The following is a 17,898-nucleotide window of genomic DNA, read 5'->3' as shown; positions in this document are numbered from 1 at the left end:
CTAAACACTCTGCTCTTGCCCTGCGCTTCAGGTTCACGCAGTTGACATGGATAGCGGCGATAACGGTGAGGTGAGATACGAATTGAAGAAAGGTCACGGAGAGCTATTCAAGGTGTGTCGAAAGACGGGTGAGATATCGTTGAAGCAAAATCTCGAAGGTCACAATCGCGAGTATCAGCTTACAATCGCCGCGTACGACGGCGGTAAGTTCATTATAAACAAAAAGTTGAAATACAAAGTCAATAATGCTCGCGCTTTCCACTTGATCTCGTTTCAAATGAGCTTCTAAATATGATTGCAGGAATAACGCCGTGCTCCATTGAAGTGCCAGTTAACGTGAAGGTGATAGATCGCTCGATGCCGGTATTTGACAAGCAATTCTACACGGATAGCGTGTTCGAAAGTATAGAAGTACATTCACCTCTGGCGTTATCCATTCAAGCTGAGTCACCTTTGAATCGCAAACTCATATACAGCATTACTAAGGGCAATGATTTTGAGGAGTTTGCTCTGGATTTCAACACGGGTAAGTAAAATGCGCGATATAAATTCTTTGGCATGTGTTGTCGGATATGACAAATTTTAGAAAATAATTTCGTATGACATAGCGTAACGTTGTAAAAATAATATGATACAGTGAAAAATGGTAGAAACGTATATTAAAATTGACGATATTATTTTTGCTGTTAGTCGCGTAGCAACAAAAAATTTTATAAAATAAATTTATTTAAAAATGTTGTTAATCGAAAAAAATCAACGTAAACATCTGTTATATTATTATATCAAAAAATCTTTACTAAAAATATATGTAAAAGTTATATTGAAATTAATATTTCATCGGGATTTCCGAGTTAAACATTCCCGTTTTTATTTCATAACTTGGCTATGGGACTTACACTCTGTTCAAACTACGGAAGGATTTCTTATGATATATTGCTAGTTTGGCTATACCTAGTAAATATCGTCAGTTTTGTTGCATTATGGTAGCTGGTTACTAAGTTCTAATCGCATAACGGTATTGGAGAATAAGAAGAAAATAGGGAAGTGTTGAGAAAATATATTTTTAAACTATCAAAATTTTATTAAAGTCTTTGCGTCAATGCTACGTTCGATCTTATGCATTCTTTTCGATTTTATTGTTTCTGGCTTTTTCTAGTGAATATATTATGTTTCGATTATGTACTTTTTAGTAGTTGCTCGTATTTATACATATTTATTTCTCTAATAGATTTAGAATTTGCGTTAAAATCATATAATATTTGTCTTATATATATCTCTTACGACTGCTTGTCTGGAAACTAGAAATTAAAGTTTTGTTGTATCTCCCTGTTTTCGCAGCCCCTGACAGTAACAATGGTCCTTGTGAGTATAAAAATAAAAATTCTAGTTCTATCGGTCTCTGTGCTGTGTTGCTACGCTATGTTGCACACATATTGGCTCTGTGTTCATGCACGATGTAATATCGTAGGCAAATTGCTGCAGTTGGGTTGAACGGATTGAGAGAATGCGCACGAGCAACGAAATTGAACTTGGATAAATCTGAGAATCAATAACTAAATCACGAAAGTGGCTTGACTTGATAACAAACTGAATGCAATATGAAACTTTCACATTTAAATTTCTTTGCTTGTACTTTTAATTTGAAGACTCATAATTCATTTTCTATCTGTATAATGATAAAAACTCTCGTATAAATTCTTAGAGAAAGAAATTCGACAACTTTTTGAGTCGTATTTAAAAAGATTGGATTTTTAATGTCACGCACAATATAAAATCCAAGTTTTATAATTTTTTTACCGGAAATTGTTAATTAACAGTTTAGAATATATATATATATATATATATATATATATATATATATATCGATACGTTTATCGATTCCCGCAGTGCTTGATTGCATTTCCAATTAACATTTTGATCGATGCAAATTATTCAATTATCTTATGCAATTACCATAACAACACGCTGAAACTACAACTGTCAATTTCCTTTTAATATATATGTAAAATAAATGTAGTTATTGTATTACACGAGAATTCTCATTTACTTTGAATTAGATGCAATTAATATATAACTACAGACATTGACACGATCTATTGCCTCTTTTGCATAAGATGCACTTTGTCATATTTTCCAAAGGCACGTTTATTTTTTCGCGTCTTTTAATCTCTTCCTCCCGCAAATAATTTTATGCGATAATCTATTATTCATAACACTTAATCAGACATATTAATCACGATGCATGATACTATGCCGTAGTGAAAGTAACACTGAACGCTTGACGGCTAGCTACGATTGCTAGCTTATGATATAAGCTTATGTTGCACACATGTATTCACCTGGAAATTAATATTCTCTTTCACGAAGAAAAAAGTTTAAAAAATACATATAATTCTGCTCTTTCTATGAATCTCTCTCTTTTTCTCTCTCTCTTCTATTTTGTAATCCGCTTTGGTCGTACATACCATTCCACAAAATTAATTTTGTTCTTGCTTCCCGTTTTTCTACGATCGTAATCTGGGCGGGTCTCGTTAAACTGTAATCGCGATGGAACCACACGAAACCGGCTTGGAGCACAATAGCTGCTTACACGCACTATCGTTCCACGATCCGAGGCCGCTCTAGACACATCATAAATATTTCGCCTGGATGTGAACGTGCGCGGCTCACCCATTTTCTCATTTTCCTCACGAGATTTCAATAGCTTCAACCTGCTCGCATGACGTGCTTGCACCTTACGTAAGGCAGAGTGCCATTATCTCTATATCCTATTTTCTGGATTATTTAAATTTAAAAAGATTTGATGACAAAATTACGATATCGGTAACGATGTCTATTCTTATAGCTCTCGGAAGGTGCAGGCACATGTTTCAATAACAATGGCAAATTATTCACGATATTTTTTCGACTTTTTTTTATATATAAACGTGACTTGCATTCATCATTGTCTTCCAGTGTCTACGGATCCGTTGAATTGACAGAAATATCATTGCAGCTTTATAGAAATGTTATGTCACATAAATTTCTATGACGAACTATCACACCTGAATGCATCTAAATAATTTCAAAATAGAAATAGCAATAATAAAAAAACCATCTTACACTGAAAAATTTTTTTCTATAAAACTACATGATTATGCTGGGTTTTTTTACGACCCAGCATAATCATGCAATATTGCTACTCATGGAAGATTACAGATTACATGTAATTTCATATGAAATTTATTCTTATATATTTTCAAGATTACAAATATTCCACTGACCATGAAATTACGCATAGGAAATGCTATATAGTAATGTATAAATGTTATAGAATAATATTGTAAATAAAACAGATAAAATAAAATTCTAATAAAGTAAAAATATTAATTTTAAAATTACAAGTGATTTTTGCATAAAAATAGTAATTTTACATATATTTTTACATTAATATGTATTTTCACTTTAAAAAATATGAAAAAAATTACAGTTATAATTAAGTAATTTTTCCAATTTTTTGAACAATAAGTAATTTCCATGTAAAAGTACATATTTTTTTTTAGTGTAGATTAATTTCTTGCACACACATATTGTAGTTCCACTTTTCATAGTTAAAAAACCGCTTAAAAAGTAGAAAACTTTCGACGGATACGTAGACACTCCGCTGCATAGTGCTTGATGGGTCTACAATTTTCTCTTCGTATAAATCAGGTGTAATCTATGTGGTGGATGAGCTGGATTATGAGCAAAAGAAGCAGTACGAACTGACAGTACGCGCCACCGACAGTGTGTCAGGCGTCTACGCCGAGGTGCTCGTCAGCATTCTCGTCCTGGACGTAAACGACTGTCCGCCTGAATTCACGCAAGACTCTTACAACATCTCGGTGTCGGAAGCTGCGCCGTTCGGCACCTCCGTCCTGCGAGTGACTTCGAGGGACAACGACACGGGTAAGCATTATAAATTAAATTTCAACTTCGCTTTCAGTCATCAGATTATCTATTCTAGATTTATTACACAGATAAAATTTAGAGAAAGCACCTATATCCGTATCTATCTTTTCCACAGGCGTAAATCAACAAGTCCGTTACGCCATTCAAAACGACACGGAGAACAGCACGGATCTCTTCCACATCGATCCCGACGAGGGTGTGATATTTCTCAAGAGATCCTTGGACCACGAGACTCACGAGTCCCATCATTTCACGGTGATCGCCATGGATCGTGGTATGCCAAGTTTGTCGAGCACGGCACACGTCTGGGTAAGCGTGATCGACATGAACGACAATCCGCCAAAGTTTGAGCAACCTTCGTACACCTGTTCTCTATCGGAGCACGCCGAGCGCGGTCAATTCGTGACGGTGGTGTCGGCCAGCGATCCGGATTACGTCGATGAGAAACTGACGTATACTATCGTGGGCGGTAATGAACAGCAAACCTACAACATTGGCCAGTCGACTGGCATCATCTCGTTGATAAACATGCAGAACTTTGGCGAACAGAAACTCAGCATGCTCAATGTTTCCGTCACCGATAGTGTCTATACCAGCTTCACCCGTGTCAAGATCGAGATCCTGCCGGCAAACAGGCATAATCCAAAGTTCCCGAATCCGGTGGTCGAGGTGACTGTTCTGGAGAACCAGCTACCTGGTAGACTGGTCACTAGCGTAATCGCCGAGGACGAGGACTTTGGCGAGTACGGCGCGATCACGTACGCAATAATGTCGGATATGATGAAGGAGATATTCGACATAAACAAACTCACCGGCGAAATCGTAACTCGCAAAAAGCTCGATCGAGAGGAGCAAAAGCGCTACGAAATACCAGTCATGGCGATGGACGGTGGAGGTAGAGTCGGATTCGTCATGGTACGCGTCAAGGTAGGTGACGAGAACGACAATCCACCGGTGTTCCTCCTCAGAGAGTACAAAGCGACCATTCAAGCCAACTTGTCCATAAATACATCGTTCCTAAAAGTCAAAGCGCAGGACGCGGACGAGGACGAAGCGGCCAAAATTGTTTATTCCATCTACGATTTGCAAACATCACCAGCTAAAACTCTGTTCGGCATAAATCCCGACACGGGAACTCTCTATTTACAGAAGAGCGCTATCCCGTGGGGTAAGTAGAAAAGTTGCATTTTATTTTTACTGTAGACAGAATATGGATACATCTTGGAAATTTTATCAACATTGCGAATAAACATTTATTACTTTCAGAAAATCAATTGTTCGAGCTCTTCATTCGCGCGGAAGATAAAGGTACGACTACACATCACGCCGATGTACCACTCAGCATCTATATAATGGGTCCCCAAGATATCCCTCCTCTGTTTGAGCGAAAAGAAGATAAATTCTTCGTAAGGGAAGACTCTTCTGTCGGCACGCCGATTACGAAACTCAAAACTGTCACCAACAGCACCGTGACGTATCGCATAGTATCGGGTGACGAGGACAACCCGCTCTTCGCGATTGATTCTCACGGCCAAATCACTTTGGCGAGACCATTGGATAGGGAACTGAAGGACAATCACTTGATCGGTATCCTTGCCGAGACCGATTCCAGCCCGCCACTCACGGCACTCGCGGAGATCTCTCTTCAGGTGTTGGATGAGAATGATCACGCACCAAAATTCGAGAGTAATCCGTACGCGATTAGTTTGGCCGAAAATATCGAGGAAGGAACGTTTATATTAAAAGTTATCGCACACGACAAGGATCTCGGTAGTAATGGCGAAGTGCGTTACTCCTTTGGATCGGACATAGGGGAATTGGCAAATGTTTTTACAGTAGACCCCTATACCGGTTGGATATCGACGTTGGTGCAACTCGATAAGGAAAAGCAACCGGAATATAAATTTCAGGTAAATAAATATTCTGAACATATGTATGTATTTATTTTCTGAATACATTTATTCATTTATACAGTATACATATATGTATATGTATATATCACGTAAAAATTTTCTTTTCAGGTTGTCGCCACTGACAATGGAAGTCCAAAACACTTTGCGAGGACATCGGTGCACGTCAAACTGAAGGATTATAACGATAACGCCCCCGCATTTGTCAACGATCGTTACGAGGCCACGGTGAACGAGGACGCTCTACCGGGAACGGTTGTAGTGAAGCTGATCACCGTTGATAAAGATTCGGACGTCAATACGCCGATAGAATTTTATATAACGTCCGGTGATCCTAGATCGCAATTTCAAATCAGGTCTACCGGTGAAGTGTACGTGGCGAAATCCTTGGACAGAGAAACCATCGATCGTTACGAGCTCGAGATTATTGGTACCGACGGAAAGTTCGTCTTTGAGACAAAAGTAACGGTGCAAGTTTTAGACGTCAATGACAACCCGCCGTATTGTCTACGATATCGTTACAGAGAGATACTTTCCGAAGGTTCACATCCCGGCACTTATGTTCTGACCGTGTTAGCCACTGATTACGACGATGAGCCGAACGCTAAACTACGATTCTATTTAACCGGTGACAATAATGACAAGTTCTCGTTAGATAAGGAAACAGGCGTGTTGAAAACCAATGGACAGCTCGACCGGGAGACCCAAGCCAAATATTCCCTGATGGCTCACGTGCAGGATCGAGACAAGCCGACCTGGGAGTGCTCATCACAATTGGAGATTCTCATTTCCGATCTCAATGACAACGCGCCGAAATTCACTATGCAGACGTACAGCAGCACCTTGCCCGAGGACGTGGAAATCGGTACGCTGGTGACGAAGGTGCACGCTACAGATGACGACATCGGTATTAATCGGAAAATCAGATACGAATTTATCGACTCGGCGGACGGTCATTTTCTCATCGCGGCGGACAGCGGGATAGTCACTCTGGCTAAACCGTTGGACAGAGAGACCAAGGCCATGTACAATGTAACAATTCAAGCACTAGATCAGGGCACCCCACAGTTGATGGGTGTCGCCTCGCTCATTGTTAACGTGCAGGACATCAATGACAATCCGCCGGAGTTCGCTTCTAAGATTTATTTCGCAAAAGTGCCTGAAATTTACGCGGTCGGTACCGAGGTGGCTCGAGTACTTGCTACTTCCAAGGATACGGGAATTAATGCCGATATATATTACTCGATTGTCGGCGGCAATGAACACAAGAAATTCCAGATAAACACGAAAATGGGCGTTGTAACTATCGCCGAACAGTTGGACTACGAACGGGCTCGCGATTACTTCCTCACTATTCAAGCTGTCGACGGAGGTATTCCTCCGTTGAGTAATCACGCCTCTGTCAACATCACTGTTACTGACAGCAACGACAACGCGCCGAGCTTCACCGAGGTTTCATACAGAGCTTTCGTGAGGGAAGACGCGAAAATTGGAGACAAGGTTACACAAGTGAGTTTTACATATCTTCCATCACAATATTTTTTGGTGCAAAATACAATAGGTATATACGTATAACAAATAAAATATTATTAATAGAGATATAAATAATTAAAAATGGAGAAGTAGCTTTGCGCAAGTCAAACACAATATATCTTAATATTAAGATATTATATTTTAATTTTTTTATGTTTATCAGGTACGCGCAAACGATTTGGACAGCGAGGAAAACGGCAATATATCGTATTTCATAGAACGGGGTGACAGACAGAAACAGTTCTCCATGGACAGAAAAACCGGACAAATAACTGTTGCTGGGCCATTAGACCGAGAAGAAGTTAGTATCAAATATATTCTAAGCCTTAAATATTTCGAAAAATTTCGTTATACATTACACTGTCTCTCTTAGGTCGCGAGCTACGTATTGGAAGTTCATGCGCGAGATAATGGCATACCAATGCTCTCCAGCTTCGTGATGGTGAACATCGAGATTTTGGACGCGAATGACAATCCGCCATTGTTCTCCATGCCGAATTACACCGCTATAGTGCAGGAGGATAAACCACTTGGCCATACGGTTCTGCAATTCGTGGTCACTGACGCGGATATCGAGCCGAATGCTGAACCATACACCTTTGATTTTCGCTCTGGAAACGAGGGCGACGCTTTCCGACTGGAGCAGGACGGCACTTTGCGAACGGCTACCAAGTTCAATAATAGAGTGAAGGATAAATACGTGCTGCACGTTCGGGTATTTGATAATGGCAGTCCGCCGTTGTACTCGGACGCGTGGGTCGTGATCAAGGTAATCGAGGAATCGCAATATCCGCCGGTAATTACACCCCTCGAGGTAATTGTCAATTCTTACAAGGATGAGTATCCCGGCGGTATCATCGGAAAAATCCATGCGACCGATCAAGATCAATATGACACCCTACTTTTTAGTTTGGTACCGTCTTTGCCGATCCCGAATACGAATCTTTTCCAAATAGACAAGATTGACGGTACATTGATGGCCTTACCTAGACTCGACGTGGGCGAATATAGAATAAATGTCAGCGTGACGGATGGTAAATTTCACTCGTACTCTATCGCGAAGGTCAACGTCGACCTAGTGACTGAGAAGGTGCTCGAGAATTCGGTGATTGTGAGATTCCGTGAGGTCAGCCCGGAAGACTTCATGCTGAGCCATCGCAAGGGCTTTGTTAGAACCGTCCGCAACGCGATGAATTGCCGGCTCAAGGACATCGTCATCATCAGCGTGCAACCATCGATTGATGAGGCGAATCTGATCAAATCGCGGGCGATTCGCCAGGCGGTGCACAACGATCTCGATCTTCTATTTGCCGTGAAAAAGGCAGCGAGTCCCATAGGTTCATTGGGCTTCTACGCTTCGGAAAGCATACGCGAGGCACTGAATCAACATGTGGAAGAACTGGAGGAGTCGACGAAATTGGTCGTCGAGGAGATCGTTCGTTCCAAGTGCAACAAAGGCTATTGCTTTTACGGCGAGTGCCAAGACAAGATCACTCTCGAGTCCGCGCAAATCACGCCCGTGTCCACCGACGTGATGAGCTTTGTATCACCACGACACAAACACAAAATGGAATGTATTTGCAAGGAAGGCTACGCCGGCAATCATTGCGAAGTAGTGGTCAACGAGTGCGCCAGGGATCCTTGCCCTCTATTCAAGGTCTGCGTACCGGACTCGTCCGTGCAAGGATATTCATGTCAATGTCCCGAGGGATTCGCCGGTCAGATCTGCGACATCGACATCTCCAAGTGCCACGACGAATCGTGCTACATCCCGCGAAATCCGATATCCTTCAGCGGCAAGAGCTACGCGCATTACAGAATCGACAAGGCGCTGATACGGCAAACCATCGAAGATCGTTTAAGTCTATCCTTGAGAATCCGTACGGTGCAGCCCACCGGCAATCTGATGTACGCGGCCGGCAAGATAGACTACAATATTCTAGAGATCGTTAACGGCGTCGTGCAATATAAATTCGATTTGGGTAGCGGCGAGGGATTGGTCAGGGTGAGCAGCGTGTACGTGAGCGATGGACAGTGGCACGAGATCCAACTAGAACGAGAGAGCAACGGTGCCCGACTCACCGTCGATGGTAAACACATTGCTCATGGCTCCGCACCTGGGATCAACGACATCCTGAATTTGCAATCGGACGATTTGTATCTGGGCGCCGAGGTACGTCAGCATCCGTCTATCATCGGCTTCGAGGACGTGCAACGCGGTTTCATCGGCTGCATGGACGACGTCAGGATTGCCCGGGTGTCCGTGCCGCTGCACATGAGTGGCGCCAGCAGCGTCGCGATCTTCAAGGGTTTCAAGGGACAGGTCAAGTTCAGCTGCGACACAGCGACCATCCTGATGCCACCAGGTGTCTGCGGGTCGCAGCCCTGTCAGAACGGCGGTACCTGCAAAGACATGGGCGGCGACAGTTACGAGTGCCAGTGTCACAGTCGATTCACCGGTATCGCCTGCGAAATCGACACGGATCCATGCGCCTCGTCGCCCTGCCTCTACGGCGGCCGTTGTAAGATCCTGCCGGATGACGGCGACTACGTCTGCGAGTGCGTCGGGCCGAATCTCAGCGGTAAACGCTGCGAATACGGCAGATATTGCAATCCGAATCCGTGCATCCACGGTGGCGTGTGCGAGGAAGGTAACAGCGGTCCGATCTGCAAATGTCAAGGTTTCACTGGCGAACGTTGCGAGACCGACGTCAACGAGTGCGACGCGAAGCCGTGCACGAACGGCGGCACCTGCATCAACGAGATCGGCACGTATCGGTGCATCTGTCCGCCGAACATGACCGGTTTGAATTGCGGCAATCCGGCTTTCTCCACGCCCATCATATCCAGTCACTTCAACATCACGTGGCAGCATCTCATGTATCTCGGCATCGGGCTGTTAGCCAATATAGTGATCGTCATCGCAGTTTTCACCTGTCGGCGGATGAAAATGAAACGCACTAGAGCGCGCGCCAACAACATCAACAACGAGACGCGGAAGCAGATCGTCTTGAACTCCGCGAGACCGCACGAGCACGAGTTCAAGCGCAGTTCGAAGCTAAGCAATCTAGAAGTCATACAGGTACTACTACGTTTTGATGATTAGATATTATATCTTAGTCTCAACGTGCACAGTATAAAAGCATGAACTCTTAAGAGCTAACATAAGTTCATTCCTGAAGGCATTATTTCATCGGCATAAAGACACTTAAGCGAGACTCTTTTGTCTAATAATTTTATATATTTTAGAACGATTAAGTTATAATGCCTTCATATTCATCTCTACGCTGTTTAGTAATCGATCTCGATGCTGTTTTATTTTTGGTTTGCGATCGTCGATTTGCCGAGACGCGGTACAATCCCTCCCGTCGCGATCCTGTTTAAGGTGTTTGTGTGATTCTTCTTTTTGCAGAGAGAACCTCCCCAATGCCCTCCCAGACCCGCCTCCTACACCCCCAGCTCCAACAACGAACCAGTCGCGTATGGTAACTCGGCGGCGGTGGCTCTAAATAACTTGGACACCCTGCGCAGCTACGGTAGCGCGGGCGACGAGCTAGAGAACTTTCCGCCGGATTACCTACGTAATCTTAATCGCAGTACCCCTGTACCACCTCCGTCCTTAACCCTCGCTAACCCAGTCGGTGGGAACGCAGCTGGCAGCGACACGGACAGTCTTCACAAGCCCACTTGGCAAGAGCAGATGCAGCTAGCCTCCTTCATAACCGACACCGCCAAGATCAAGAATGGTAAGCGTCATCGAAAGAAAAGAAAAAACAGTTTCTCCCAGCTCCATTCGATATAGCTTCTTACTTTTAATTTTGCTTGTGGCATGTGATACCGTAATAAAGGGGTGGGAGCATTAGATAGGCGCCTTCCCCGTTCTCATCATTGCTCATCAATTTCTCCCTCAAATTTTTCTTATTCTCGGCTCTTTTTCTCTCATCTTTTCTGTCGCGATCTCTCTATATTGCGTGCTCTGACTTGATCGAGCGTGTAGCGAATTATTCTATTAACACTGCCGTATTTCATATTGTGTGCACTAACAGACCTGAAACGAGCGAGCCCAGTGGTACCAGAGCTGACCACTGGAGGACTTCTACTAAACTCTTCTCGACGGGCGCCCCATGCGGTTGGATCTTCCGTCGTCTCTGTCACGTCCATCGAGGATGATCCCCGCATCGTCGGCGGTAAGTTGAGACTTGCTCGCTTGTATTGATCAAGATGATACGGAATGTCCTTTAAATCGTGCACCTTCTCTTAAAGATCAAAGAGATCTGATTAGATTTAGATTTTATGTACGTAAGATTGAATCAAAATGATTAAAAGATGGTAAACATTTTTTAAAAAGCTTGATTATTCGATCGTCGCTTCTACAATCGAATTTCAGAAACTCTGTAGCCAAATGTGCACAATATCTCGGACATTCGGTATATATATACATCTGTAGGTCCTCGCTTCTCCGCTTACACTATCTGTTTCCAATTGAGTACTACTGTTTGCCGTGCCTTCCTCTTCACTGCACATTACTATGCTGCATCGCATGTAGCGTGTCGGAGTACAGTCGTTGTCTACAATGCTTTTAGGGTATCACTGGGACTGTTCAGACTGGGTCAGACGAAGTCAGAATCCTTTACCCAATATCACGGAGGTACCCGGCAGCGAAGTGCCGGACTCGTCCAGTTTTCACAGCAATGAGAGTAACGAATCTAATACTCATCAGTTGCCAACAAGTAAGTATACAAGTGCATGCACATTTACTCTATTTCTTCTCTATCAGCATGATTTGCATAACATTGATGTGTTCACCAATTTTAGTAATATTATCACACAAGCATTGAATTTTACATTACATATAGCAATATTGATAGATTGGTGCAATAAATCTAATAGCTTTGTCATCGATGTATCTAACGAAGAATTTCAGAATTTATACATTTAATACATTACGACAAAATTAAGAATTGTTATTCTATCTGTTGATAATACCAAAATTATTCTTTAATCCTCATGCATGGCGAAAAATGTAATATAATGTAATAATTGTACATTTTTCATGCCAAATTTTTTATATTCCGTTAACAAATTTTTGACATTTCGCTAACAATTAATTTTAATAATTGCGAAACTTTCTAACAATGCGGTCCTACAGAATAATCTGTAATATTCGCAATTACCTGTTATAGTACACGGTCCGATAGATCCAACGAGGGACATCGAAACCCTGAACGAGGATCAGGAATCTGAATACGTCGGCGATTCCGAATGCGGGACCGAGTTCTCGGAGCAGTATCACTGCGCGGAGACGCAACGTCTCAATCCCCTGGATAGCGGCGGCGAAGGGGAGTACAAGTACAAGAGCTCCGAGAGCTATCTGCGTCATCCGAATTCGTATCTACCACACTACAATATCCATACCGACACCGAGAACGAGACGAATCCGCTAAACGGCCGTCTCAGCACTCTCGAGTCCGACGAAGAAGACGACGTAGTGCCTTATGGTTTTCCAAGCACCCGCAACCGTAACCGATGCCACAAGGTGGTCGAGGACGACGAGATCGGTTCCGTCATCACCACGTTGGAGGAGAGAAACTCGCTATTGGGCGGCGCGACGAGCAACAGCGATCTCTCCACGAATCTGTGCGAGATCGACGATTCCGAGTACGAGATCGCGGATCAGAAGAGCAACGGGCGCCTGTGGCTGTCAGGGAACGGCATCACGCAGACCTCGGTGTGACAAATCAAGTTAAACGAGGATAGACTCGAGCGTGCGGGAGCGTGTTTCTCTGTGCTTCTACGATCGAGACACGCGGATGTCTGTGAATACGCAATTTTGTACATAAGTGTTATATCGCCGATAAGATATAAGACAGTCTGTACAGGCAGCTCTATGAATAAATAAGGTACCGGTATGCGAGCGAAATCGACGGCGGTGTATTTCGACACATATACAGTATATCGTCGCGAAAGGATATCACGCCTGAAAAATCTCCCTCCTATACAGGTAGAGTTCAAGCATCAGCGTACTTAATCCTGCAAACTAATCATGAGGATAGTCGTTATACGTCTTACACTCGCTGTAGCAGTGCGTGCATTACGTCATATCGAACATCTGATTTTTATTTTATTCATTTTTTATATTTTGACTTTATCAGATACACGTCATATATATATATATATTTGTTATAGTAATATATTTTTAAATATTTTGCCAGAATGTAGAATGATCAAGAGACATTTTTTGACTTGATAAAAAAATTGATATCTGAACTAATATAAAATAATATAATGCTCGTATGTCTTTTTTGTTTCTACTCTCAAGTCTTAATATTTTCTCATCTAGTTGCAAGGTGTTATATACATTTCATCTTTTGTTTAATCAAGAAGTATAAATAAGCGTATCGCATATTGATGATGCGCTATACATCGCTTGTTTTATTATTTCATTTTCACGTAATATAGTAATATTCCTTTCGACTCTACCAAGGAGATGAGATTTACTGAAAAAAACAGAGTTTAGGGAAACTCTACGAATGCATATATGTGAGAAATTATCTTGATTAAGAAGTGAGAAATTTTCATTACTCGAAAAAAATGTAAAGTTAATCGCGACCATGTCGTCAGACCAATGACTATTGTTTAATGATCTATCGTTTAAATTTATCGTGTTAATCCGACAACTATATAATTCCGAGTGCAAAAGATACATAGGCACATTTATGTATTTTTACTATTTGCTAACTTTATTTTGGTTACGTATAAATGAGAACCGACGGACTACTTAATATATACATTATAATAAAAGTAGCGAATTAGTGTGTAAGTAAATGGACTCTAGTGAAAAAAAACAGCCTGCCCCGCGGAGCGATGTGCGTGGCTGCTGCGCGCGTCTATTAAAGTATAAGAAAAGCGCAGATTAATAGTTAAAAGATATAATGAAATATTTTTACTGTGATGATAATAATGTTTATACGATGATCAAATACTATATGACTTGTATCATAATAATTATAATGTTAATTATCCAACATTTTATAATTGAAACCATAGACATATAAAACTGATAGACGGAGCCTTTCCAGAGGGGAAGTTAATATTTGCAATATTGATATAACAAATTACACTGACTTGACATAATTCAAGTAATTTCGTCACAATGCGACTTCAAACACATATAAGAAACACTAAATCTGTAAAACATGTTATCCACAAGCGCAAGACATGTCACAAATATTAATATTATATTTGATATAAATGTTTAATATATACATATTAATATTGTATATATTAATATTATATATTATATATATATATATATTGATATTAATATTATATATGTTAATATTATATTGAAAATATTAATATTAATATTATAATCAAAGTCAATAATGTTATGACTTGTTCCCCTGATGTCAAAACTAAAGATCCCGTCTTGCCCATATCGGCAGCTAATGCTATGTCTATATATTTTATATGTTTATGATTGAAATTTGAAGAAAAAGAGAAAAAAAAGATGAGAGAGCGATGGAAGGGGACGACAAGTCCTCGTCCGCGTATACGTAAGCTAAGTCAACGTTCCGTTTATTTAACTTTTTCTTTTCTATCTCTTCATTCGTTAGTCACCATCGATACCAGCGATACAAATCTGCATACATGGTGCTATTACTTACATCACGCTTTATTCGCTCTTTAATAAGACTGCTCAGCAGCGCGAAGTATTCATCTATTTACTCTTCGCGCTCCTTACCAATCTGCCATTCGCATTTCATGTATCATTCTTCGTCATAGAGACTTGTCTATATAATAATATATAATGGGATACTTTTTAAACTGCCAATTAATTCGTAATGCCATATAAACAATTGTATTTCCTTCGATTAATTTGTATAAAAGAGATAGAAGGATCAAGGAGCAATCTATTACATCTAAGGTTTTTTACTCATTGACACTTCCATTTAGAGTATCTTTCATTAATGAATATTATATAGTGGCAGCTTTTAATTTGGGTGAGGTATATATATTTTTGTTTAATATATATATACATATATATATATATATATATATATATATATGCGCGTAGAATTTTGTTGAGAAATTCGATTTTATGTTCCTATTCTGTAAACGCCAGCTATCCTGCTCGTAGGATATATTAGCGAATCACATTAATAATAATGCTAAACAGGGTGATTTTTACGTTGACCAAGAGCAAAAGCATCGCGTCTCTCGTCCTTATATAAGTTAAAATCAGCTGTGCTTTTACTTTCTGAAATTTTTACATATTACAACATCTATAAGTAAGTTTTTGATGATTTTTATTTTATATTAGAATAATATAAAAAGAAAACAAAAAAAAAACAAAAAAAGATGCAAAAAGCACAGAATTGATTTTGCTAGTTAAACTCTACAAGTGATATAAAATTTCAGACAGTAATATGAAGCACAGATAAAGTTTATATATAACACACATTTAGATTAGTTTTATTTAAAAAAAATGGTGAAGCACATTGGGCAAAGACTGTAAAGTAGAAAATGTGGATGTGACAGCGGACTTTTTATAAATAGTGTACGCATTATTTAGTGACCTTACAAAAATCGCAGAAATCCATCTTTCAGAATCTTCCAACCAATTAATTAAGAAGGGTAAAAGCGATAAAATCGAAATTCAAATTATATATATATATATATATATATATATTTATTTATTATATATATATATTTATTATATATATATATATATTTATATATGTAATTTTCGCTAAATTATTGTTTCGGGCCTATTTCTATTTGTGAATTACAAAGAAAGTGAAGAGGAAATAATTTCATTGAAAATAAAATCTCGACGGCAATCGGAGCCTATGCGGATGACATGCACAAAATTAATAAATTAAAATGAGATCTCAAGTCAAACTCATTTATTAAATTCTAAACGTTTCGACCCACTTCGGGTCTTCTTCAGTAGCTGCAAAATACAAAGAAACAAAAATAGAAGATAATCGGTACAATCAGAAAATTATAAAACTCGTATACATACAATCCGCAAATAAATTAAATATCATTCTCCTCCCTATTCAAACCGTCCGGCCGTCGGAGTGTCTCCCTAACGGTGACCATCGTCAGGAAGGAAGCGGAGCAGTGACTCCCTTACCAACACTAATCAACATGGTATAAATTAAACGTAGAACAATTCACAAGAATTAAAAATTAAGAACCGGGAAGAACACTCACCCCGACAGCAAAAACAGAGAGAAGACGATGCTACACGTGACACATCACTCTAACGACTGTGCGGTATTCTACCTCGATACAGTCGATACATATATACGCAAAAAACAAATATAAAAATAAAATATGAAAATAAAAATAAAAATAAAAACAACTAAACTAATCGGCACTCATGTCAAAAGTCTAACAAAAAAACCCGGCTATGTAAAATCACAAAGCTAGATTTTGGTAAATTTTTCTATTAACAGATCAAGATTCTCGTTTAATTTATCAGTGTCGCTATGTAAATTTAAACTATTCCTCTGACGTTTTATGTGGATCATTTCGGATATCAAACGTTTACCTAAAAAAGGCTCCTCGTCTAAGACTTTTACATCCTCCCAATTAAATTCATGGTTCAATAATCTATGTTCCGATATGACTGATAATTGTGACGCGTTTCTTTTTATGTTGTTGCGATGTTCTTTCATCCTAGTTTTCAACAATCTACCCGTCTGCCCTACGTACGACGCATCACAATCCATACAATCAATTTTATAAACTACATTATTATGGAGTTCTCTTGGTAACTTATCCTTGTGTACTTTAATGAATTTACGGAGACTGTTAATTGCTGTATATGATGGAATGACATCCAAATCACGTGTAATGTCCTCGATTCTCTTCGATACATTATTAATATACGGAATATTAAAGTACGAAACTTTTTTCTGCGTTAGAATCTTGTCATTGCATACATTTGCTCTATTGTTATGCAACTTATTATTATAGCGGAAGAACAACTTTTTTAACCGCGCTTGTAATGTATGAAATATCAAATTGAGAGGATAATTATTAGACAAAAGAACTCCAATCATAGACTCAAAGTTAACTTTATGGAATTTCGGATGAGATAGCCAAAAAACTCTATCTATGAGGCTGATAATGGTGCCTTTTTTATGACAGAGAGGATGCTGCGATTCAAAATTTAAATATCTACCTGAATACGTCGGCTTATGAAACAAATCAAACTCAATGCTCCCATTATTTATAATAATGGTGACATCTAAAAAATTCAATCGGTTGTCAACCCCCTCCTCCATGGTGAACTGCAATCTAGGATGGAAAGAATTGAAAGTGTTTAAAACTATTTTAAGCATGGAGGGTGGGGCCGCCAACGCGATATCGTCAACATATCTAAAATAAAATGGAAATGACAATGGAATCGCAGCAATCGCTCTACTCTCCAAATCTTGCAACGTGATATCCGCAATAATCGGTGAGAGGGGGGAACCCATAAGCGTGCCAAAAGTCTGTTGATAACATA

At 40.0% G+C, this 17,898-nt stretch overlaps 1 protein-coding gene across 7 annotated transcripts in view; it reads left to right on the top strand.

Annotated features, from left to right (window-relative positions):
- Positions 1–15,294, top strand: part of kug (FAT atypical cadherin kugelei) — a 310,594-nt gene extending 295,300 nt beyond the window's left edge. For 2 of the 7 annotated variants that reach the window (XM_029316159.2, XM_029316156.2), the window contains 13 exons: positions 32–203; positions 302–526; positions 1,339–1,362; positions 3,691–3,927; positions 4,046–5,098; positions 5,197–5,840; positions 5,952–7,349; positions 7,537–7,674; positions 7,747–10,455; positions 10,786–11,119; positions 11,420–11,560; positions 11,957–12,103; positions 12,557–15,294. In XM_029316159.2, the coding sequence (XP_029171992.1) occupies positions 32–203; positions 302–526; positions 1,339–1,362; positions 3,691–3,927; positions 4,046–5,098; positions 5,197–5,840; positions 5,952–7,349; positions 7,537–7,674; positions 7,747–10,455; positions 10,786–11,119; positions 11,420–11,560; positions 11,957–12,103; positions 12,557–13,107 (7,773 nt within the window). In that variant the 3' untranslated portion in view covers positions 13,108–15,294. Of the gene's footprint in view, positions 1–31; positions 204–301; positions 527–1,338; positions 1,363–3,690; positions 3,928–4,045; positions 5,099–5,196; positions 5,841–5,951; positions 7,350–7,536; positions 7,675–7,746; positions 10,456–10,785; positions 11,120–11,419; positions 11,561–11,956; positions 12,104–12,556 lie in introns of those variants that run through there. The other 5 variants (XM_029316160.2, XM_029316158.2, XM_029316157.2 and 2 more) reach the window with 4 other exon arrangements.
- Positions 15,295–17,898: the final 2,604 nt, after the last annotated feature.

The sequence above is a fragment of the Nylanderia fulva genome, unplaced genomic scaffold (genome assembly GCF_048542155.1).
Source record: "Nylanderia fulva isolate GAGA-0341 unplaced genomic scaffold, ASM4854215v1 Scaffold7, whole genome shotgun sequence".
Taxonomy (NCBI): domain Eukaryota; kingdom Metazoa; phylum Arthropoda; class Insecta; order Hymenoptera; family Formicidae; genus Nylanderia; species Nylanderia fulva.
The sequence above is the reverse complement of the archived record's forward strand: the minus strand, read 5'-3'. Positions and strand labels throughout refer to the sequence as shown.